At 42.5% G+C, this 23,794-nt stretch overlaps 1 protein-coding gene across 1 annotated transcript in view; it reads left to right on the forward strand.

The window, feature by feature from the left end:
• ca10a (carbonic anhydrase Xa) overlaps positions 1–23,794 on the forward strand; it is a 201,268-nt gene that overhangs the window by 84,219 nt on the left and 93,255 nt on the right. The window contains exon 3 of the mRNA XM_070851817.1: positions 1,418–1,560. Coding sequence (XP_070707918.1) covers positions 1,418–1,560 — 143 coding nt within the window. The remainder of the gene's footprint in view (positions 1–1,417; positions 1,561–23,794) is intronic.

Consider the following 23,794-nt stretch of genomic DNA (forward strand, 5'->3'; position numbering starts at 1 on the left):
AGTGACTCATCCCTGCGTAATGTTGTGTTCCTAACTAGAAAAAAGGCTGCTTTAGGCTCCAGCAGACATTATAGCGAAAACCGCCTCACGCCTGAGTTGATAGTGATATCAACCCATGCTTCCCACCTTGTGGAAGAGATTGAATTCTTGGTCCTGGTGGATAGGAAGATGACTGGCTGAGATGGTTATCACGTCCACAGTGTTGACATTCTCTTACCGTGCTATCCTGTCCCCTCAGTCTTATATTATATGTGTTCGCTGATTATTGGTGGACTCCTCTTCTCTACCTTCTGTATTATCTTCTCGATTCAGAGTGACGGTTTGACCCAATTGCTAAAAGTAACTCCGGATTTGTTTCGCTCACCACGCTTCATGATTCTTCCGCATTGCCTGCCGTATCTTGGATGATACGGGCGCTTGAGAAGCTATAAGGTTCAAAATTAAATGGCTTGCCGTGTGACATTGCTCCTGAAAATAGGTGAGGAAATAATGCTAATAAATGCCCAAGATGGCCCAGTTTTTTCACAGGGCTGATAAAGAGCTACATTATTATTTATTTTTTTTGTCTTCAAAAAATATGCATTATTTTACACTTTAAAATCAATGAATTGTAGTTAATGCTAATAATTAGGAACAGATAGGTGTGTAAGCTTTTTTTGTCGAAATGAAAATGAATTATAGTCCATCAGGTGTCCAGTCACCAAAAAATTATAATTATATTATATAATTATATAATTAATATAAATATAATGTAGTTTGATTAGCTAATCATAATGGGAATCCTCCACAGTGTCTCTCCACAAAGTTGGGGAGTAAAAGCAGCAGGGTAACGTCGTCTGTGGATCTGGAGATGATGTGAGACACTGACCAGTAGTATCTAATGTGTTGGTATGGAACTAAAAGTCAGGATAGTTTTTAACTAAGTACCTTAACTCAAGTACTGTTTGTAAGTACAGTTAATTTGTACTTATTCTCCACTACATTCAGTGGAGGTCAGAGACAGACTTTTATCTCTACTATTCCACTTACTTCAGTGTCAGAAGTCGGATCAGTGCAATGGTTTTCGTCGACTTTTTCTTATGATGATAGTATTTCTGGCGACACAAGAATAAAAGAAAACAAGACCAAACTCCAACGAGAAATTCTCGTACATTCTGGAATTAGAAGAAGATTCCAACATGTAAAGAAAAATAATTACGGTGCTATCTGCAGGGTCAATCCCAAAGCATTGCTATAGGCCATCAAAAGCCCACATCAGTTGAACCCTGCTAATTACATTTCACAAACTAAGAGTCTGGCAAGTCTGAATTAGAAAATTCAGCAGCACAAAACTGAGACCTCTCGGTGGAATGCGCTCCTATCTCGTCGCTGCAGACGCTCACCCCTCTGAACACCCGCTCTGTCTTTTGTCTTGCAGTGCCGTCGTTCTGGGGGCTGGTAAATTCAGCCTGGAACCTGTGCTCCGTGGGGAAGAGGCAGTCACCAGTCAACATCGAGACCAGCCACATGATCTTTGACCCTTTCCTCAGCCCTATAAAGCTGAACACAGGTGGAGGCAAGGTAAATACACACAAATGCAAATGCTGTTCTCTGCTGCTTGCTTGATGGATGCCGGGGCTTTGTTTACTCGTTTTTTGATTGCTGGGTGCATCTCTAAGATATTGGTACTACGCTGCTTTACTGCTAGTTGCTTTTGTGTTAATATTTGTTTCAGTGTTATTGTTCTTCAGTACATTGTGTGTCCCTGATCGTTCTCGACTGTTCTTTGTGTCGGTAGATACAAAGCTATTTGTCCAACAAACAGTCTTCTGGAGGTAAAGCACGGAACAATTCCTCCATTCAGAGCGGCACAATGGTTGTGTTCTCGTTCAAGAAAAACCTAACATTATCTTAAGGGCTTTACAGATGAAATCCTGCAGCCTAACAGGGGATTAGTCAAGCATATTGTTTATTAGTTTCTCCTGTACAGTGTTGTACCAAGGACAGTGTGTATCAAGAATCTGTTCCATCCTGTGCCATATGACAGCATCTAATTGGGAAGCCTTCACAGATGGGCTGCTTTCAAAAGTGCACAGTTGCATGGTGAGATTAATGTTATGATTAGTTTATATTTACATGCCAGCAGTGAGTACAGGGTTAGCCTTGGGCAATGACAGGGCATATAGGACGCATTGCAGTTTACCACCTATGGTCCACTGCCACAGTAGATGCCCTCGTCTAACAGATCCAAAAATAGACCCATGTTGTGCCCTTGGACCCTTTGTTGATCAGATTCTGGTCCTTCGACATCTTAAAGGTGTTACGTCATACTGTAGACCTATCTACATTCAGAGAATGTAATAGAATTGGTGGGGAAAACCTGTGATTATAAGAGTATAATCTCTACTTGAAATGAAAATTAGGTTTAACAAGTCCTCTTCCCGCAAGGGCTCCCATGCTGCTCCCCCCAAGGACTGCACTTTGAGAGCACCTACCCTGAATGTGTCTGGAGTAAGGACATCACTCACCGTGGCACAATTTTACTGCCGTGAGCGCGAATCAGAGGGATATTGAGAGAGGAGTAGAGACAGGACACTGTCTCATTTAGGGGTTTGCATATCAAACATTAAAGGGAAATGCTCAATGCCACTGCTCTAGACAAATGCTTCTGGATGAAGAAGTAAGAGATCTGATGCCTGGAAACTGTCTTTAAGACAGCATTTGATTGTTTGCTCTTGCCAAGTTTGTTTTTTTTAAGTGACATCTTGGAGTTGTGACAGAAATCACTGTCTTCTCTATACAGAAGCAGCACAAGCAGTGTGATGCTATTATGCTGTCAGAGGAAGGTTAAGGCCCCAACTTTGACACTAGAGACCACTTTTACATCCTGTCTTGTACCATTACCATCACTTTTTTTCCGAATTTAACTAATATATGGCATTTTTCATTAGGGGTTTTTGTATTTGCATTCAAGCTGTGCTGACGTGCACATGCTTTTCTTTTGGACAGCACGACAAAGTTGAAGGTATTGTTGAAGTTACGCTTGTTCGCACAAACCTCTAAGCTCTTCGTGTAATCAGCTCACTTTGGCTTTGTCTCTCATACCCATTCGTCCCGACAGTATTGCAGCATTGCCAGATACGCCTGTAACTTGTTGTGTGGACCAGTTTTTAATGAACAATAAAAGCACTAGCTAAGATCTGCTAATCTCAGCGGTAAATACATTGTATTTCCTAACTTCTATTACTTCACATCAAAAAGCCTCCTGGTGGTTCGCCGTTGGAAGGCTTTTATTGCAAAGTAGCAGCTGTAGGAAAGCAATCACTACATAAATGTGGAAAAAGAGCAAGAAATAACTCCACAACCACAGAAATTCAGTTAGAAGCCATAAACCTACTGAGAGCTGAATGTAGTGAGACATCTGAAAATGGAAATGGCAGGCAATTTAGTGAAAGATGGAGTTCACATAATTACAACATCCCTGATCTTAATCTGACCCAGGACCACTGCTGTATGCTATCCCTTTTTCTCTCTCCACATTTCCTGACTCGGAACACCAAAGCTTAATTGGACAAATTGTTCTTGTGAAAATAGTTTAGTCGCCTGACGTGGCCGAATTGTTTAGGTGCGAGTACAAGCGGTGTGACGTTCAGAGTACCAAGTAACTTTGAAGTTCAGGTATCTACAACACGTTCTCCAAACGACACAACAGGATACATCATCAAATGAGAGCACTGGTACTGGATCAGTATTCTGTTATAGATATCGAATGAGGTATAAGTTGGATCTGTGCATCCTAAAATCTCTTCCCTGTGCAGACTTTGAGGCTTTACAACGTTGCCGCACTAGTTCCGCATTTACTTCTGACAGACAGACAGCGAGCTTCCAGTCAGTCATGTCTGCTTAACTGACTGTCACCATTTAGAAATCTGATAGCTAATCTGGTTGTCTTATCAGTCAGTTTTAGATCATTCCTCCACTGTTTTTTATCGACTGAGTAGTGGAGGCGTCACAGTTTACTCTGTTATATACCACATATGCATATTGAGGGACTGTATTACATCATGCCTTAAGTTATACCATCACCACAACTGCAGAACATGTAGATAAATAAATAAATATATGAATAAAATATAATATACACACATGTGTATCTGCTGTTGTATACAGACTTATCCCCACCATACAGCTGTGCACGTACTAAAGCACCTATAATAATGTGCACATGTACTCACACACGTATATATTGTGCATCTATGTCCATTTACAATGTTTGCAGGCACCAGTAAGCCGTTTTGCACAACAGAACGCCCCTGTAGAAACACGTGTGCCGATACAATGCAACAAAATAAATTATATATGATTCCCAGAAACAGCTACTCAAGTATAAAGTAACGAGTTTGCATGCACGCTTGAGATCCTTGAGAGAAGTTAAATCAATTAGTAATTTGGATCAGTGTCGTAGATGTCGCAGGTGTCAAAAAGAAAGAAAAGACCAGAGACTGATCCATAATTTCTTGGACTTTTTATAGACAAGATTTACCAGATACTTCTTGTTTCTTCTTGATTGTTTTTATATTTTATACACAGCGACAACGCACATTATTACCCTTGGAGACCTGTCCACATTTTTACATTCATCACTGAGAAAAGGTTTCAAGGTTTCCAAAAGCCATTCTGGACTCCTTCTTTCTCTCCGTCTTTATCTCCCCCTCTCTCCCCTTCTCTCTCTCTCTCTCTCTCTCGCTGCAGTGGCCTAAATGTAATCTGTTGTGTCTCCATCTCTCTGAGCACCTGAGCTGTCAGCCGGTGAACACGAAGCTGGCTTCACCTTGTCAGTGCTGATTCATCCCCGCTCTGTCTCTGGCTGTTTGGCAGCCAGTCAGCCTTGGCCAAACACGCTACAGAGACCGGTAAAGAGCTTCTGCTTCGGCTCGCCGCAGCTCAGCTCGCCATCTTGACACAGGGAGAGCTTAAGACTACTCTCTGCCTAGGAGGAAAGTAAAAGGGAATGATTAACCCTGCCCATACCCCCCCTCTCTTACAACACACATGCATGAAAAGTGCATGGGAAAGATGAATTCCTCTTTTAATAGACTTTTGCTGCCCTGTATTGTGGCTAATGAATAGTTAGGAAATTTAATTGACCTCCAAAGAGAAATTTTAATTAATGATGGGGAGACACGGAAGGCTGGATTGAAGGAATCACAGTTACCCAAAATGCACTATTAATTGAATATTTACTCTGCTATAGATGAGCTGCAATTAGTTGAAGAGATTTTAATGAATGTCACCACTTTGGAGCTGGGGAGGTGAAAATATAGTGATTTCAGTCCTCAGTCTCCGCGTCAAGTGTTTTTCTGCATATTTCTCAGCAGCGCTTATGAAACGGGGCTCTCTCCTGCTTTTTGTTCTCGTGCTTTCAAGTCAGGTGGGCGCAAAGAAGCATTGTGAGCGCCAGGGACATGTGGCACGTTCCATAAAAACAGATACTTAGTAACGACATCTTGTTAAATGGGATTCTGAGTTCAACAAAAGTCCCGTTTTAAAGCTCTTAGTCATGTTTTAGTCGCTAAACAAGCTCCAAATGCTTCTGTGACATTCAGTGACCCCTCTGAAGGAGGATTTCTATTTCTGTCTCGTGTCTTCTGTTCAAGAAAAGCATCTTCCTGTAGTGTTGATCAACCAGATGAGGAAATCTGACATGCATACAGTGTGTGTGTGTGTGTGTGTGTGTGTGTGCTTCTGACAGCCCTGAATCTGCCTAATTACAGGGAGTGTTAGGTGGAACAACAAACAGCAGGCTCTTGGATGGCAGCTGGACTTTCACTCTGGAGAGAATTTTCAGGTTTGCCCAGTGGGCCAGCGAGCCAACCAATCACATATCAGCCAGAGATCCAACACACCAGTCACCGAAGCTCTTTCTGCACATGGCCTTAATATTCTGGGTTTACTAGCAGGTGTGTGTACCTGAGTGTTTTTTTTTTACCCAGGTCGGGTCACTGCAGATGTTTGCAGGTAGCTGAGGGGATCCATACATGAGCCACTGGACCCACTGGTGATTATTTTTGTCTATAACTTTTGTCTATAACTCTGAAGCAGACACAATGTAACCTGTGTCCCTATGTCGAGTTTCCCCACTGTTTAAGTGGTGGCCAGTAGGCGGGTGGGTGGGGAGCCATGTGACGATATTTGTTTATTTAATCTAGGCCTATTTAAATTAGATTTATTACTGAGGGATAGCCATCATGTCTGACATGGCTGATATATCTAGCAGTGTTGTCCTCAGTACTCTAAGGCACCAATAAATGTTGGGGTTTGCACCATTTCTGGGGCAATTTGGCTATCGGAAATAATTACCAAAGAAAATTAATAATTATGTTGATTAATGGGACTTAGTGTAAAGTCCACCTCGATTAGGGCACCACCTCATTAAACGAGGAAAAGGTAGACCCTAGCTAGCTTAAGTGTCACTATAAAGGCGCTGACGATGCATTAATCAGCTGATCGGTGTGTCATTATACCTGCTGCACGGGTCTTGACTAGCTGTTCAGTGCATTGTGGGATTTGTAGTATGAGTGGTGGGAGTGCTGTTTACCAACGGGCCATTCTTAATAGTCGCATGAAATTATCTCGCGGGCCGCATATAATTGTATCGGGCCTTGAGTTTGACATGTCTGATCTAAACCAATCTGTGCCTGATATGCCAACCTAATACGTTCAATGAAAATCACATGGTCAACTATCAAAGTATCAAAGCTGCAGTAAGATCTAAAAGCAATAAAACCGATTTTGGCCGTTGTCAGCTGCTAAAAAATATCATTAACAACTCTAAGAAGTGCTGTCTGAGTGCCACAACCTGCCTGGCATGCTGAAGAGGCCAATGCCATTTATATTGCAACATTTTTTTCCCAAGACCTTTGCCAGGAGGGGAGGATTAGACTTTAGGAGGAAGTTATTTAATCATCAATCAAGAGATTACTTTTTGTGAAGTGGTTGAACTGAAGCGGATTTAAAATAATCAGGCACTTGACCAGATAAAAGAGAGGAACTGATAATGGCTAGGACAAGTGGGGAGATTGAATGAAATATTTTGTTAAAGATGTGAGTTAGAAGAATGTCCAGTGAACAGCGGGATGATATCATTTCATTTTAGTAATGAGGCTGGTTAAATGCTCAGTAGGTGCTAGCAGGTACGAGGTGTTTCATGGCAAAAGGTCAGGAAGAGTTTGAGAAGGAGGGATACCTGCATTCCTAACAGCATGAACCATTTTAGAGAGAAATGATGAAAACTCCTATCAACTGAGAGCTCATTGAAAAGTCTAGTAGTCCAAGTCCAAGATTAAGGATCTTAATAATAATTTAATTCACACATTTACGACTATGACACCCAAGAAATAAGCTTCGTAGAAATAACTATGGCAAGGCTGCTAAACTGGATTGGATGGGACCGCGTTCGATTTGTCTGGTTGTATCTATTATAGTGGACACACAGTGTACCTTTGTGTTAAAGGATCCTAAGCCAGAAATGTAGGAACGACTGCCAAAGACCTGACTAAGCTGTCTGTACTGCAGACAGGTTCAATAGATGGACGGGAGGCACTGCTCACCATTGTTACAGAGCTACCAGACGTCAACGAAAACAGATTTTCAGCTGCTAAATGAGTCTTCAATTAGATGTGATGTCACTTCTTGGTGTATATCATGCCCTGGCAATGCTGTATTGATGATCAATTTGGAATTTATATATATATATATATAATAGAAGTACATTTGAATGTGACACTCACCCCTGCACTTCCATTTTTTATTTATTTATTTGTTGGTCTTTTTAATTTTTTACCACACACACACACACACACACACACATACACACACACACACACACACACACACACACACACACTATATACTCTGATCTGTTGGCTCTGTTTGGCTAACATGACGGTTTGTAGCAATGATAACGCTAACCCAGAGCACACAGCTCTACAGGTGGTGAAAAACGAGCTTTGAGTGCCTCAAAAAAATCAATAGGCAGCAGGGGTTAAAAGCCCCCGCTCACACAAATGATGTATTACATAGATAAATAACTGCCAGATGTTTGTGCATATTAGATGACTGCGGTGTAAACAGGCAGGTGGTATCAGTGAGCCGTCTTTGATAATGAACAATTCCAACCCACTGTTTTTGTGATTCCTGCAATTCAAGGCTGAAAAATAACTTCACGTTACCGATGACAGCACTCAGATAGCTGCCAGGACCGCGCAATGACATCGACTGGCTAAAATGATCCGATCATGCAGTGACATGGTATCAACCGTTGGCTTTAGCAGTGAAGTGGTGAAATCATTACAGTACACATCTCTCAGTTATTATCCTCAATGACTGTTGAGAAGCTGCTTGTGAATTTCACTCGCACAAACATATTTTCATTCTGGGGCACCTTTGGCTTGTGAAGGGTCCCATTCAAACTCCTGTCATGTACAAATATTTGCTGCTGCACACATACGAGTCAATGGCCTGACAAGTGTGAGTCCGCAAACACAGGCTGATGTCAGTTACAAAAGGTGCAGAATGCATTACAATAACGTAAATATTCAATTATGCAAATTGCAGATTCCAATTAATTAGTCACAAGTTTGGGTTGGCTGAGCCTGTGAGGTTGTGGCAGCGTTACAAAAGGGAGCAGGTCCTGCGCATGGAAACCGCAATCACATCATCTGACTGAGGCCCTTTGTCACTTCTCAAGGAGGGAGATTGCTCTAATTGCCTCAGCAATGCAGGGGCAATTAAAAGCAGGGGGCCTTGAAGCTTAGGGATTCCTCTTGTGTCTGTGGCTCCACTGATAGCTGGACGTGTAACAGCGATGTAGGAGCCAGCATCCATGGCATATCCATCTGTGGGCCTGAATCTCAATTACATGCTGCTCAGCAGAGGGACAGAAGTAAGAGAGGAGGAGGGAGAGGGGGAAATGGTGGAAGGAGAACAGAAAAGACAGGATCGGGATACAGTGTGGCCCGGAAGGCGTTGCAGCGTTGCTGTTCGTCTGTCGTGAAGGTCCACTTAGAAAACAAGTTGTGCAAATTCTCAAATCCTGCAAAAAAATCTTGAATTCACTGGAATTTCTTTGCTATCATCCATTTGTTTTTATTTGTAGTTCAAACACAACCTGTCAAAGCCGCAAGCTATCTTGACTACATACCATGTAACAACAAGCAGATGGTTGAAGACAGATGGTTGTTTTCATGCAGTGGTTCCCTTTGGGAGCTTACAAATGATAAGAAAGATTGATTATATTCAGATTGATTCTACTAAAAAACTGTAGATTTCCAGCATCTACTAAAGGGCACTGAGGGAGCTGTACCCCCTTCAAAAAGTTTGGAACAATTCTCCAACTCGTGACATTATTCCATCACTTCCCATCACAACTTTTGAAGTCAAATTGCTTTTTTTGACCTTAAAAGCCTCGATGTAGAATTTGAAAAATTGGAGAAAAGTCTTGACAGAGATCACACACTGAGTTTGCAAAACAGGCCGCACTAAAAGTTTCTGCTGCTGCTACACACTCCGCAGTCTCAGTGGTCCCAGCAATATCAACTGGAGCCATGTGAGGGGGGAGCGGGGAAATAAAACACAAATAGAGGCTCGGTAATTTCATAAAACAGCTGTAAGACTGTAGTTTTCACCAAACGAGAAGATGTAGCCACCGCTGCCCGTGATTGTGTCTATTCGGCTGAGCTGTTTGATCACTGTTTGCCACCGCATGGATCCAGAACATGACATCGCCCCTTCAGGGGGAAAACGCTGGACTCGGACTTCTGTTCAAAGTTGAAGAAACTTCCAACAAAATAAAACTTTTGAGAACACGCTCCACGTGTGTTGCACGTTCTCGCTCAGCGTGTGGTCTGCGTCGCCCTCCTGGGCTGCTTTCAGCCTCGCAGCGCCGCTGTGGTGCCCGGATGGAGGTGTTAGATTAGTGTGTGCTGGTAGATCGTGTTTTTTTTGTGTGTGTGGGGGCGGGGGTATTTGGGCAAGGGAGAGAGATGATCGCTGTGTGCAACATTGTAGGGCAGGACGACTCGCAAGTGGGTCAGAGTTAGCTTTGCGGCAGGACTGTGACTCCGCACAGCATGACATGCAGGGCTGCCTCCAAATTTGAAATTCTCAAATGGCTCTTCTAGCATTGATGAATGAAAAACACCCAAGAAAAAAAATATATATATATCCTCATAATCCTGTGATTGTTACAAGGAGAATATTCTAACTGTATTAATCTGTATAGGATGTGTGATTTTCCTTTGTTGAAAATTGGAACAAGTAGAAGATCTCATGTGATCTTGGTTGGATTCTGTCCCATCCAAGTCTGTGTGCAGCCCTTACAACTTGTTTGAAAACTTCTCCCTCTCTTCCTCTCATTGATGGATCCGCTCTCAAAGAGCTGGTAATGACATCCCGAGGGAGGAAGCTCTGTAGTCTTGTGTCTTAACAGGGTTTAGGGCTCAGCTGACAGAGGGGCTTTCAGGGCCTACGCTGCTGATGTTTCTGAAAGTAAAGTGGCGGCTACGGAAGCAGATGCAGACGTTCAGTATCTTTATTAATGTCTTCGACAACTTTTGGTAATTACAAGTTACGGTCAGAATTTTAGTCTTGTTGTTCGGTCTTTCCAACATCATCATGTCATCATCATCAGCTGTGAACAGTGATACATATCTCAAGATGAAAGAAGCAGGTAGAAGAAAAGGCTTTAAATCATTCCCCAGAGAATCACACCGTCTGACTTGATTATAATACACATCGCTTTGTACAAGCATGCTCACTTTTGAAATTAAATTTCCTTCTGTGATCATCACCCGATCTTAATACAAACACTCTCTATGTACATTAACTAACCAACATTTTTTAGATGTCTCACAGTCCGATGCGTGCTCTGAGTCCTAATACTTGATTTAAAAGACTGTATCGAATGTGAAAGACGCCTGTTGTGATAAATCCATTATTTTGGTTTTATGGAACCCAGCTTAACCGTCTTGGTCGACTCTCACCTCTCTCATCACTGTGGCTCAGCAACAAACACACAGATACAGTTAGCATTTCATTTTGGCCGCATCAAACCTTTTCAATTTAGTCGAGATTGGTGAGATTCGGTGTCAGTGAAGTTTTCCACTTTATTAGCAGGCCTCATGTGACGTTACCTGGTGCAGAGGTCGGGGTCGTCACTCCTCAACCCCCAGGAATTTTGCTTGAAAAAGTTCAGCAGTCTGATTCACAATTTTAAAGATTTATAAATGAAAAGCAAAGCTAAGAATCACGGTCAGTGATAATAAATATGGTTGATCAGTATACTTGCCAAACTCCAGATATCATCGAGAAACCGAACCAAACCTAACCAGGGTATCTGAAAATTGTTCATTTCATACAAATTTCCTGCATTCTAGTGAATTTATGGAGTGATTTTGTTGGCAAAATGTGGAGTTAGGAGTACAGGGGGTTAAGGGGTCACTGAAAAATGGGAAAGTAAATGCAGGAGACAAACACATTGTTCAGTCAGTGGATCCCACAGAAACAGGATTTTGCCCAGAAAACAGCCAAACTAGATTTTATTACACTATAAAGCTGGCAGTTCATCTTCACCTCAGCAGCTAAAGAAGCTTAAGACATTAACCAGTGAACAAGGATGAATGCTAATACATGATGCACTCTTGCAAAATATTGTATTGATTTGATGATGACCCGTCTGTCTGCTGGACTTTAACTAGTCTAAATGACTAGTTGCAATAAAGCTCTGAGTTGTACGGCTGAGCAGATGTCTATGTGTGATGCGCTGTCCTTATATTGCGAGAGTCTCATCTGCACATGGACAGTTAAGGATAGAAACATCAGATCAATGGATTGTTGAATGAGTGGAGCATGGTATGCAGTAATGGTATGCACAGAGACAGAAAGTAACCAACATCAATAGGATTAATGAAACACAATGAAATAGTTTTCTCTATTTCAAGTGAGAAACAGATCAATCGGCCCAACATAGTTAAATTCACACTTTAACACAGGACCATTTCGAACTCTGGAGCTTATGTACAGTGCTGATCTGAATGAGGTGGACTTTGAGACGTTGCTTTAACTCCGGTGCTCTGTGTTGTAACTATCAGTGGCAGTCAGACACACCTACAGACACGCTGTCATAACTGACATGTTATAAAGTTGTTTTTCACCGCGCGACACGTGGCGTGAAAGTGTCAACTGTGTGAGAGTTACCGTCAATGCATGATACCTGGTGGCCCTATCGACCCGCACACACTCTGCAAGTGCACACTCACTGCGCATGAGAGGAGTCTTCCGCAAGACCGGAGCTGGTCAGAAAAGAATGCAGAAAAGTGCAGCCAATAGAGCCGGCATAGAGCGCGACGGAGAGCCTTGGCTCTCGTGTTTGTGTCACGCGGCCAACTGTTGTATAGTGAGCTAAGCTGTAAGCACAAAGCACAGCCTCTGAGCCCAGTGAACAGTGGCTATCAGCTAAAGGCAGCAGCAAGCTAACGTTATTTATACAGCACATTTCATTACAGAGTAACACAATGTCCTTCACATTTAAAAAAAAGACATGGACAAAACATAAAAACAGCAACATCACATACTCATAACACCATCACCACACACTAGCATTGTTCATAAGCCTGACAGAACAGGAAGGTGTTCAGCGTGGCTTTAAATGTAGATGTGATTTTTTTTCATTGATTGCAGCTCATCACTCACATCCTACTGAATGTTGTGATCGTCCACTGAAAAGACCATCGCGGTAATCTAATGAATTCATGGAGCAGTTTCTCTGAATCGGTTTGTGATACGAGCCTGGTGGCGTCACGTTCACGATTCAGACTCAGGTTTTATTTGTGTTTGTGTGATTGTAGCATTCAACAGAGCTGGTCATTTGTTAGGCTGAAGCGTTTAGAGGTTGTCAGTCAGCAGTCTAGCTGCTCTTGTCAGTTTCTTCAATTGTGCAGACCCTGCCTTTTAACAGCGAGGAAACAACATAAGGAAACAACCTCATGTCCATTGCTACAGGGGACTCTCTTCTACCACTCTAACTGGGTCACCAGCTCCTTGGTAATGCCTCCAAATGCTACCTGTGTGGAAAAACATGGGTCTAATCTAACTAAATCAGGCTGCTATAATTGATGAAGTCAAGCCAGTACCCGCTGGGACTCTCTGTGAGTCTTTGTTGCTGATGAAGACGAATTATTTAACCTAACAAGGTTACTAGACTTCCCAGAACTTGGACATGCAAGTCAGTAATTAGAGTGCAGTTACTTGCACGCCTGTCACACCAACAGTCCCACATCAGCACACACATGGCTGCACAATAAGTGCGGCATGAACATTATACTGGAGGTGACGATGGAGGGGTGTATGTGTGTGTGTGTGTGTGTGTGTGTGTGTGTGTCAGTCTGGTAGATGAAACCTAAGAAGAAACACAGGCGTATACTCCAGCACTGTGGATATCAATCCATCTTCTCAGTTGCAGATGTAGAAAAGTACGAATGCTCTGGGAGAACAAACAAAGCAGCGAAGGAGTGTGACGGAAACGAGCACGACTGCAGCAGCAGACTGAAAACATTACAATGTTGGATATACTATAATATGATGATTGATGAGAAAACCTGCTGCTGCTAATAATAATACATTGCATAACAACAGCAAGCACAATGTCTCACTTCTTTTGTAGCATCAAGTACCTCCTTGACAGGCTGAGCGATTTCAACATATAGCGTAGTGTGTTCAAATTTTGCAACTTGTAATATTTTAGACAGAACACAGCTAACCAAATGGTGCAACGCGCTAAACATTAGCATGAGCACAAAATAGTTACTAATAACAATTAGAACAGTAATAAGATAAAAAAATGCAAAATGCAACAAAAATAAGAGTCTGCAGCCATACTAACAGCTCTGCGAGCCTGTCTTTCAGCATGCTAACATCCTCCGGCTACTTTCTCAAACCCAGTGCATGGCGTCTCCGCGTCGCCTTGCATCATTTTGCCACCGTTGGTGGCCCTTGAGGTCCCAGGTCCACAGCGGGGCCCACACACCAGTGCATGGTCTGGCCAATGGGTCAGTGTTCAAACTTTTTGAGTAGAGACTAGTGGTCCGTTACAGCAATGGCATTGGCATCTTTAAAAAAAAAAAAGGGTGGACAAATTAGTGAGTCTTCTTTTCTCAAGTGAAGTGAATGGTCTAATAATATGATGTAAAGTTTTCCAGCACCTGCCTCTGTTTCCAGCTGAGTGCTAGGGACAGCTAAGTGATGCTAGACAGCCAATCAGAATGATGTTCACCATTGCTGGTATTTGCTTACTGTCCTGCTCTCATTCACTAAAATCATATCTTGTTTGGCATCAACACGTGTACGTGTGAATGCAGCATAATACTTTGGTTAGTCAAAAAGGATAGAGGATATAGTCCATCCCAGCATGCAATGGGAAAGAAGGAAGGTACACACCAGATAATCCATCATAGGGTAAATACACATGGAAAGACACATTCACAACCACAAATTAGGTCAATTTACCAATTACCATTCTTCATCTGATTTGCATGATCCAGGTAAAACACGAATGGCCCCAGCGTGAAAATGCTAAACACTGGTCCACTATGTCACACCTTATAGGGCTTTATATGTGGTGACAGCAAAAATGCACCATTGAGGAAGTAGTTTGGATGATGCTGAGACGATTATATAACTTCACATACTCCAAGGACTCAACGTGGTGTATGCTCAAGAATTAGGCACAGTGGCTGAAAGTGAGCACAACAATGCCTCAGCGTGCCCAGTGCACAGCGGTGTGGTCCACACGTTTACAGACACTGTTTACTGCTCTGAGAGTTCAAACATACATTCATACGTTCAACCATTGTGTCGCAGCTTCTCTGCCTCTGAAGGAGCTGCATCTCTATTGTTTGGGGGGGGGGGGAGCGTTAAGCGTTAAGACTGATACAGCAGCACTCATTCTTCCGTCTGGTCAAAATCTGTCACTTATATTTTGGCAGATTATAATTTTGGGTGTGATTTCACTCAATTATCAAGTTTAATTAGTCAGATTCCACATAACTTTGGAGAAAGTTTTTTTTTTTTTACAAATGCAGTTGTGCCCCTAAAAACTATAAACAGATTGGGCTACCAACTACTACTACCAATTTCTAACAGAAATTCTGGTTTACAAACTTATATGAACTAACTAAACTAAATATGATATGATGATGATGATGATGACAATATGCTACTGGTTGCATTATGGGAAATGAAGGATCCAGTGTCTCTGGAACTTGACCCATACTGGGGACTAAAAGTCTGAATATCTCGGCCTATGTTTTTGATTTTGAGTATTCTTTTTAAAAATTGTCTTTTGTACGTCTCCCGACTTTATGTATGGTACTACATCCTGGAATTGCCAATTTAACCAAACAGCCAGTCTCCACATGTTTTCTTTGATCTATAGCTTTTAAAACTTTTTTTTTTAAAACAGACTGTTTTACTGAAAATGACCTTAATCGAGCCCAATCGCTCAACATCAGGGGTTTTTCTCAGCTGCGTCCACTCATACTGCGACGCCTTTGTGTGCACCTTGGACGGCTGTCCATTGAATCTACATGTTTTTCTCTACTTATCTGCCATCCATCACGGCGGCTGACGGCCAACACGGGGCCCCCACTCATATATCCATCAGCGAGGACAAGATGGATGAGAGTCCACCTGCTCTATCACTCCTCCCTTCCATTTACCCTTATTTCTCTCTCTCTCTCTTTCTCCCATAATCCCATATTCTCATCAGTCATTTCACTCGGGGTCTCTGGAGCCTTCCTGGACCCTGATGGCGGAGTAATCATAGTCCTGTTTGTTTGGGCCCGGTGTTTCAGTAGGGAGAGATACATAATAGGCAGTCATTTTCCCCAGTCGCACCTGTTTTGGTTTGAATGCTGCTCTCGGTATTTCTAAGATAGTGGGCATTACATAACAGATATAAGCCAACATTTAGTCTCCATCCCCAGCTGCACTACTGGCTTTTGTAGGGAAATGGAAATGCTTTAAAGAAAGAAAGACAGATTTACTACCTTCTCACAGCAAATCTTTCAGGGTAACCTGTCTTCTTCCCACAGCTGTGTACAACCAATAAGTTAACCTTCTACTCCAATCCACACACTGAATACACTGATCTAATTAAATTGCTGTTTGCCAAAACCATTTTGGCATTTCACCGCCCTCTGCATGTGTGTGTGTGGAATCAGTCAGAATCAGCAGCCATGTCTTCACAGTAAGCGTTGTGGAAATTACTTTATGAATGGTTGGTTGCAATAGAAAATATGAACACAATGTTGCCCATAAAAGATCTTTGTTATGGTTTTGCCTACCTCCAACTGTCTCAGCTCAAACGATATTCTATTATCAAATTAAAGAGCCCTGCTGCTGTCAGGTATTATCAAACGAAGTGTGTGGCAGTGAAGCTCCAAGTCAGTCTGCTGCATCGGTATCGAGGCCAATTTTAAACCTGAAAACCTAAACAAATCCCAATCTATTACTGACCATCTGTAAACTGTCAGTATGCCAAAAACACAACAGACTGAAGCCCGGAGCACACTGGAATCCTCCCCGACAACAGCAACTCGACAGTTTAAATGAATGATATTCACAGCGAGTCAATGGCAGTGAGCAGGCAGCCATTTGTGAAGTGTGTCATCAGACATCACCCAAGACTTTCGGTAATACAAAGAGACCCCACTTGGACCTGATAAGTTGTCGGCTGATCCTATAAGTCTGTCTCTCAGACGCCATTTCCTGCAGGTCCACGAAAATGCTGCGTCGCCTCTTTCCACCAGTGTCGTTTCTCCACTCCTGTGATTATTTGTATTTATTATTGAGCAAAAGTCAAAGTACCTTCATGGTAAGATGTGCAGACACGTGTGCATTTCTGAATTTTTCACGGCAGCAAAAGACCTCGAGGAAGGTCACTTTCTCCTCCCAGGAATCCTAACAAACTCATCCCGTCCTAGAGAGTTGCATTTAGTGATACTGATGACATAATGATGCATTTGGCAATGTTATCAGAGCTGTGGAGATGCACTTAAGGGACTGACACAGTGCCGAAGGGTATTAAATATGAACGCTGCTGTATTGCTAAAAATAATGACATTCCCATTTACAATAAAAAAATATCGACGTGGGTTCGGGTCTGAGGACACTATTGTCAGTACTGTACGTACAGTAATTGCTGTGTTCAAGTAACTTTATAGAACATTTTGTTCAGGAAGTCTCTGTAAGCTTGGGCCTGAGGCTTGTGCATGAATGTAAATAATTGTGAGAACGGCTGTTTACTTTGACCTATATGATTCATTCAGAATCTCCTGAACACCTCCTCCACCTGTGTGCACAACTCTTTATTTTCCATCTTCCAGAGTAATTACTAATCCTCGATAGGGTTCCTGTGTTTCTCTATCAGCCCTGGCTCCTGTGCTGCTTTACTGGATGGGTGTTTTTTTTTCCCTCCCCATCTTCTTTATCAGTTCAATAGTTTCTCGTTTTATAAGGTTAGCACTGACATAGATTGAAATACATTGCAGCAGCTCTCCAAATCCAATTGCGTGTGTCCATCTTTTTCCAACTCTCATGCACAAGCAGAAAGGGATTCATAATGTCTGATGCTTTTATCTCTGCAGAGTTTTACCATAGCTACGTGTTATGCCTCCCTAAATGCACATCCACTCAGTCGCTATCTACCTTTCCTTTCTCTTTATCCATCCACCTGACTTTGCTTTCTCCCCTAAGGCGCTCTTGGCTTGGGAACAAAATATGTAAAAAAAAAATGGGAGACACGCTTTTATGGTTCTGATTTTCGACATTTTGTGCCGGCCCTAACAAGCTCTTTTCGCTATCAAAATGACTTTACTGTGCATGTCAACTTTAATATTTATTCAGAAAGATGTCACCCACAATAAACTACAGCAGCACCAACTCCAATAGACGTTCCTAGTGGATAGACTGTTGTGCTAAATGGTACTGTGTTTTGTCATTGTGTGGCCTTATTTAGGGCAAGAGAGCAATACTTGATTAAGATGTAGAACTGCCGCACTAATCAGCACTCTTTCCTACCCTCCCTCCGTCTCTCCTACTCCCTTTCTCTCGCTCCATCTTCGTTCTGTCTAATGATGCCCAACCTGAACTTCTCCTCTTCCCTCCCCTTTCATTTTAGCTGAGGCCATTATGGCAGACAGTGAGTTAATGAACAGCAAATGGGAGAGGAGAACGGTATTAATCATCTCTGGGCCTGCTGTGTGTTCTATTATCATTTAGCTTCTTTCATCTAGGACTAACCTTTCTGCTCCCACCACCTCATCTCTTGCTCATTGCCTGATGCCTGTGAGTGCTTTAAGGTTCCCATCGGTCATAGAATACTCGTGGAACATTAAGGAGCGTTTAACAGAAAAGTCAGGGAATCTGATGCGATGTCTGGGAAAGTCTTGGAAACACTGAGGGGCGTCTGAACGTCCAGTATTTTTTTTAGCCCGGCTGTAAATGAAGTCAGACTACTCATCTCGCTCTGTAGAATGCTTACGTTTCCACATTGAAGTCGCACCATCTGTATGTAAAATATGTGAAAACGTACCCATCATGGAGCCAAAAGAACACGCTCGTGCTCCTGCCTTCTACAATAAAGTCTGCTGTTGGGTTTTTTTGCTATCGTATCCACTTGCAAGAGGTGGCAAATTGAAAGTGAGGACTGAAATATAAACTGTTTGTTATTTTCACACACCCTCCGTGTTTTCATCCAAAAATTAAGTCTTGAAATTCCACAAGATGCTGTTAGCAACTATTTGTGTTCGGGCCTGACGGCATTTCTGATGCAGCTGTTACAAACAAGGAATTCAGAAATTGTCACTTTTGGCAGTAAAATGGATCCATTCTCGGCCCTCACATACTTCCTGAGTGTCGCTGTATCAGACAGCTTTCCCCCGGTATGTATCAGTGCTATTGTGAGACAAACCATCGTCCAGCGCTGAAGGCAAGGTCTTCAGAGCATCACTAAAGAATTTATCCCAAACTTGTTCCGGCTAACATTTAGACATGTAACAGCACTATCATTAATTTGGAGTCATGTTTCTGGCCTCTCTGCAAATGTTAGTCAGATAGTCATTAGTTTTGTTTTAGGTCTGATCCAACCCCTGGGAGAAATCTCTGACTCCTTCAGAGCTAAATGCTACACAATGTTCACCACTTAGTCACAAACTGGGTCTGTCTGGTGTTTGGTAATGAAAAATAGGTCTATCAGAGCTTCCTTACGAGAAAATTTGTGTATGGGGCATATGGGGGGTTGATGAGAGTGTAAAAAAACTCAAACAATTAGCTAAAAAGGCTAAACAGCTTAATTGCGCTGATGGGGAGTGCAGTTGGTCATAATTCTCTCGATGAGAGACATCTTTTAACTGTCTTCATTATCTTGCTAATCTATTGAGGCATTTTATATTACTCCAAGTGGCTCAAGGTTGTTCCAGACCTTGGTCAGCTGTCACAGGACTATTGAGGGAAAAGAGCACAGCTTATGATCAGTTATTTCTATCTATTTTTTTTTAAGTCCACCTGAAGCAACTTCACTACAATCAGAGGTGCAGCTGTGGGTGTTGGAGATGTCAGCTTTTTATTTCATATTTGCAGACTCACAATCGATAACCGAGGATCTTGCCTGTCTAGGAGGGCCGCTCTCACTCCTACCGCCAAGGTCCTTCAGAGCTGAATTTAATACTCACCCCTCAGTGCATGTCTGCATGCATGTGTGGGAGAAAGAACCTGCGTGCACCGTTATGTGTGTCTGAATGTAGCCCGCCAGCTCTCCATCTCCAGGCTGGGGAGGTGAAGGACGGGGTCACCAAAAGAGCGAGGGGCCTCCGGATAGACGTGATCCCACTGCTAATGACGGCTGGGTAGACTCACACCAGTCTGAAATCTATAGTCCTGTCCTGCTCCAGCTCCTGTCCTTGGTTGGCCTACACCCCAACATCCCACAACTCCATTTCTTTGGCATCTTCTGTGTCTCTCAGTCCATTATTCTAACTGTCCCCATCTCTTTCTCTTTCTATATCTGGCTAACACTGTTTTTCTTCAACATGAAGGGCCGTCTCACTATGCGACTTACTTTACACACTGTATGTCTTTGACTTTACTATTACTAAATGAAGACTTCAAGTCAGATTGCACTTCAATTTGATGGACATCTGTCATCCTCATCTCATCTTCAGGCATCAATTACTGCTCAGTAATCCGGTCAAGCTTTGCAAAAAAAGAGTTGGATGAACCTCAGTTATTGTAGCTAGTTCTCTCCTGCACATATACTGTATATAAAAGCCTGAGTGGTAACACAGCTCATGGTGAAGTCTATTAACTGTATCTAAATAGAATGATTTGACAAAAAAAACTATTATTTTGGAGGAATACCCGCAGTTAAATCTTTTACGTCCCCAAACTTTATCAAAGTGCAATACAACGTTTCAAGCTTACCCTTTTCATATTGTTTGACTTCCATCACAACAAACCCAAATCATGACAGAAATTCAGTGGCTTCACTATAACTTCCAAATAATTGTTTTTGTCACTTTGAAAGCCTTGTTTCATGACGCTGTTGTGAATTGGCGCTATATAAATAAAGACTGATTGATTGGTTTTCTTGTACAAAGAATTTCTTTCATGCTTTTTTTTTTCTTCCTCGTAACTGTTCTATTTAACGAAGACATATTATTCTGATTTTCAGGTTTCAGGTCATATTTGTATTTGGGGGTCCTACTAGAACATGTTTACATGCAGCCAAGCACAATTTCCGTGCTCTGCACTGTAGTGGCATTGCCGGCGTTTGCCACATAGCGGCGGTGATAGCGAGGTGGACTCGCTGAATGGCTCATGGAGGTCACAAGTTCAATAGATCCCTGCGTGTTACACCAAATCTAGTATCTGCAGTATATTCACACCCATTTACCGAAGGATTGAGCTGGAGAAAATGAGATAAGATGATTCTAGACACTCCAGGGACATGTATTCATGTTGAAAAGACGAGTGAAATTTGCGTAATATGCCCTCTTCAATGTCTTGTGTGTCCTATGTGATGATATTTAATGTAAAACATTGTTGGCTATGCTTTGTAGTTTTGTTATGGCACCCTAAAATGTGGAGGTAAAAGGGATCCAAACAAATAATAATGAATCGCTTATTGGGTCCACGGCTTTTAGTAATGATGAGATTGTTTTGTGGTGAGATTAAATCCTGTTTCAAGAATAAACCCATATTTTTTTTAATTATCATGAATGTGAACTCCTTATTATTGCTGTTTCTTACTTCCTTCTAACATTAGAAACAATCTGGGGTTGTTGCGCTGTCGTCTCCTCCTGTGGAGATACTTGGAGAGGTGAATACCACAGTGCAGACATGTATCTCCGTATGACAAATGAAAGCTCTTCACTCCTCCTATTCCTCCCCTCCATACCTTGAATATCCCGCAATAAAATAGAGGTTATTTTCCTTCCAGTTTCCATCGTCACTGTCAGATTTCTTCCACCCTCATTTCTGTCTTCCGCATTTCTAGAACAGTGATCGAAAGTGTATTACTAGTCCTTTGAGAGGTAAGCAGCTGGGGGGGGGGGACGCCTTCATTATATTCTTGTGACAGGAATTCATTTCACATACGAGACAATTCGGGCTGAAAGAAAATCTAAGGCTATCATGGGCAAAATGCAGACATTAGCCAAAAGCAAGCTCTCCCCCAGTCTGTTTTGCTTTCTGTGCCGCACTTCATGTGCAGGGAGCTTCTCTCTCCTCGCAGTATACAGTGCATGTGAAGTGTCAGCAGTTTGCAGAATATACAGTCCCCCTCTATAAAGGAAGTCTTGAAGATCAGAGGGATGTTCCCCGCTCCTTGATGTTTGCTCGGTTCTGCCTTTTTTTTTTCTCCTGTTTTTTCCTCAGTAATAAAGTCAGCTTTGCTTCGTACAGTTCACCTTCAATAGTTTAGGATACTTGGCTCTAAAATACCACTTAGACTAGTTTGCAGGCCCGTCATAAAATGCAGCCTTTGTTATGTTAACAAAAGATATAGATCCTCAGTGGCTGTAATTGCTCTCAAATGGCATAAAGTGTATGATCTCCCACTCCTATTACATTTATTTATTATTGCAGAAGATCATTGATGGACCAGATATTGTGTGATGATGTAAGTCATATGATATGGTTTGACTAATGCAACTTAGATCAAATTTACTGTAATGTTTCTGCACATAGAACATGGTGTCTGCAGTCTATCCCAGAATAACACTTTGTCTGGATGTCAAATGGGAGAAGGCATATGTGCTCCGTTCCAACACCACAGTCTGTAACTATGTCTGTAACGGAATATATAACATCCATGTGCACTTTTTGATCCATTGAGCGGGATGTTAGGAAAGGCAAAGTGACGGCGCTGCAGCTGGAACAAGAGAAAAAAAGGCAGCAATCTGTTCTGCTGTTACCTGCAGTGTTTTCATTTAGCCAGAAACATTTATTCATCCATGATGATTATGTATTTCCCAGTTAATCTTCCAGGAACTGACTGAGAGATTATACTCAACTGCAACTTGCAAAGCTAACACTGAGTCTGCACAACCCTGGAAGATGTCTAAAACAAGGGGGATCATTTCCATAGCTGGAAGGGTGGGTGGATGGGTGGGTGGGGTTAATAACCTGTTATTACTATGTGCTCAACAAGAAGACGTCGAGTCTGAGACAACACGCAGGCTTGAAAGGAAGAAAGAAACCTATGACTGATGGACAAGACTGTTAAAGTAATAGCCCAAACAGGAATTTTCTTTTACCATCACTCTACTTCCAGCAGAGGCCCCTAAACCCTGACACTCATCGCAGACCGGGCTGAAACGTGGGCAGAAATGTGTCTTTGATGTTACAGTAATGAGGCTGAGATCAGGCGTGTCACTGAGGTTGTCAGGTGTTAACGCATCACAATAAATTTTAGCTTGCATTAGCTCCCCCAGGCAGCCCGACATCCAAACAGGAGGATCTGGCCACTCTGTGCACTCGACACCACTCAGCGCGAATCCGACGCCTCGCATAGAAAACGTTTTTACAAAAGGAAGAAAAAGAGCGCGACACGCTGGCTGCCATCCCATTTAGCAGTTTGGCTGGATTATCAGCAGAGAGGTAGGTTGATAAGAAAAGGGTGTCCGTCCATACTGTAGAGCCCCGTGGCTTACATTGACGCCAATGACAGCCGTGAAGCGTTCTGCTCCATCCCTAATTAGATCGAACTGAAGGCATGAAGTGCAAAAGTGTGTGTGTGTGTGTGTGTGTGTGTGTCTATGTGCATGAGCGAGAGAGAGAGATAACGCATGCAAAGGATTCTCTAACTTCCAGATTAGTCGACATCTGTAGCATCACTTTGACCGGCACCTAGCGTAACACAGGATACGTCACGGCACGTGGTTTGCTCTTTTATATTCCTTCATCTTCAGCTATTCCTCTTGTGTCGTTCTCAGCAAGTCCGTCAGTCTTGGCAGTGTTAGTAAGCCAGCTGTGCTAAACAGATGTCTTTGCAGTGTGGCCAGCCATCGCTACGGATGCCATTAAAGACTTTTTTCCGTGTTAAAACAATGTACAAAGAAATATACACAGATGAGAAGAGCCCCGTCAGCTGGTTCCCCTGTCTCGTCTTGGCTCGTCTCTGTTTGGGGTGCCTCGCTGTTTTCTGGCCAAGGTTCCAAATTCTCACGCGCCCGGCAATTAATGATGCAAGCTGTAGATT

Source organism: Pempheris klunzingeri, chromosome 20 (genome assembly GCF_042242105.1).
Source record: "Pempheris klunzingeri isolate RE-2024b chromosome 20, fPemKlu1.hap1, whole genome shotgun sequence".
NCBI lineage: Eukaryota > Metazoa > Chordata > Actinopteri > Acropomatiformes > Pempheridae > Pempheris > Pempheris klunzingeri.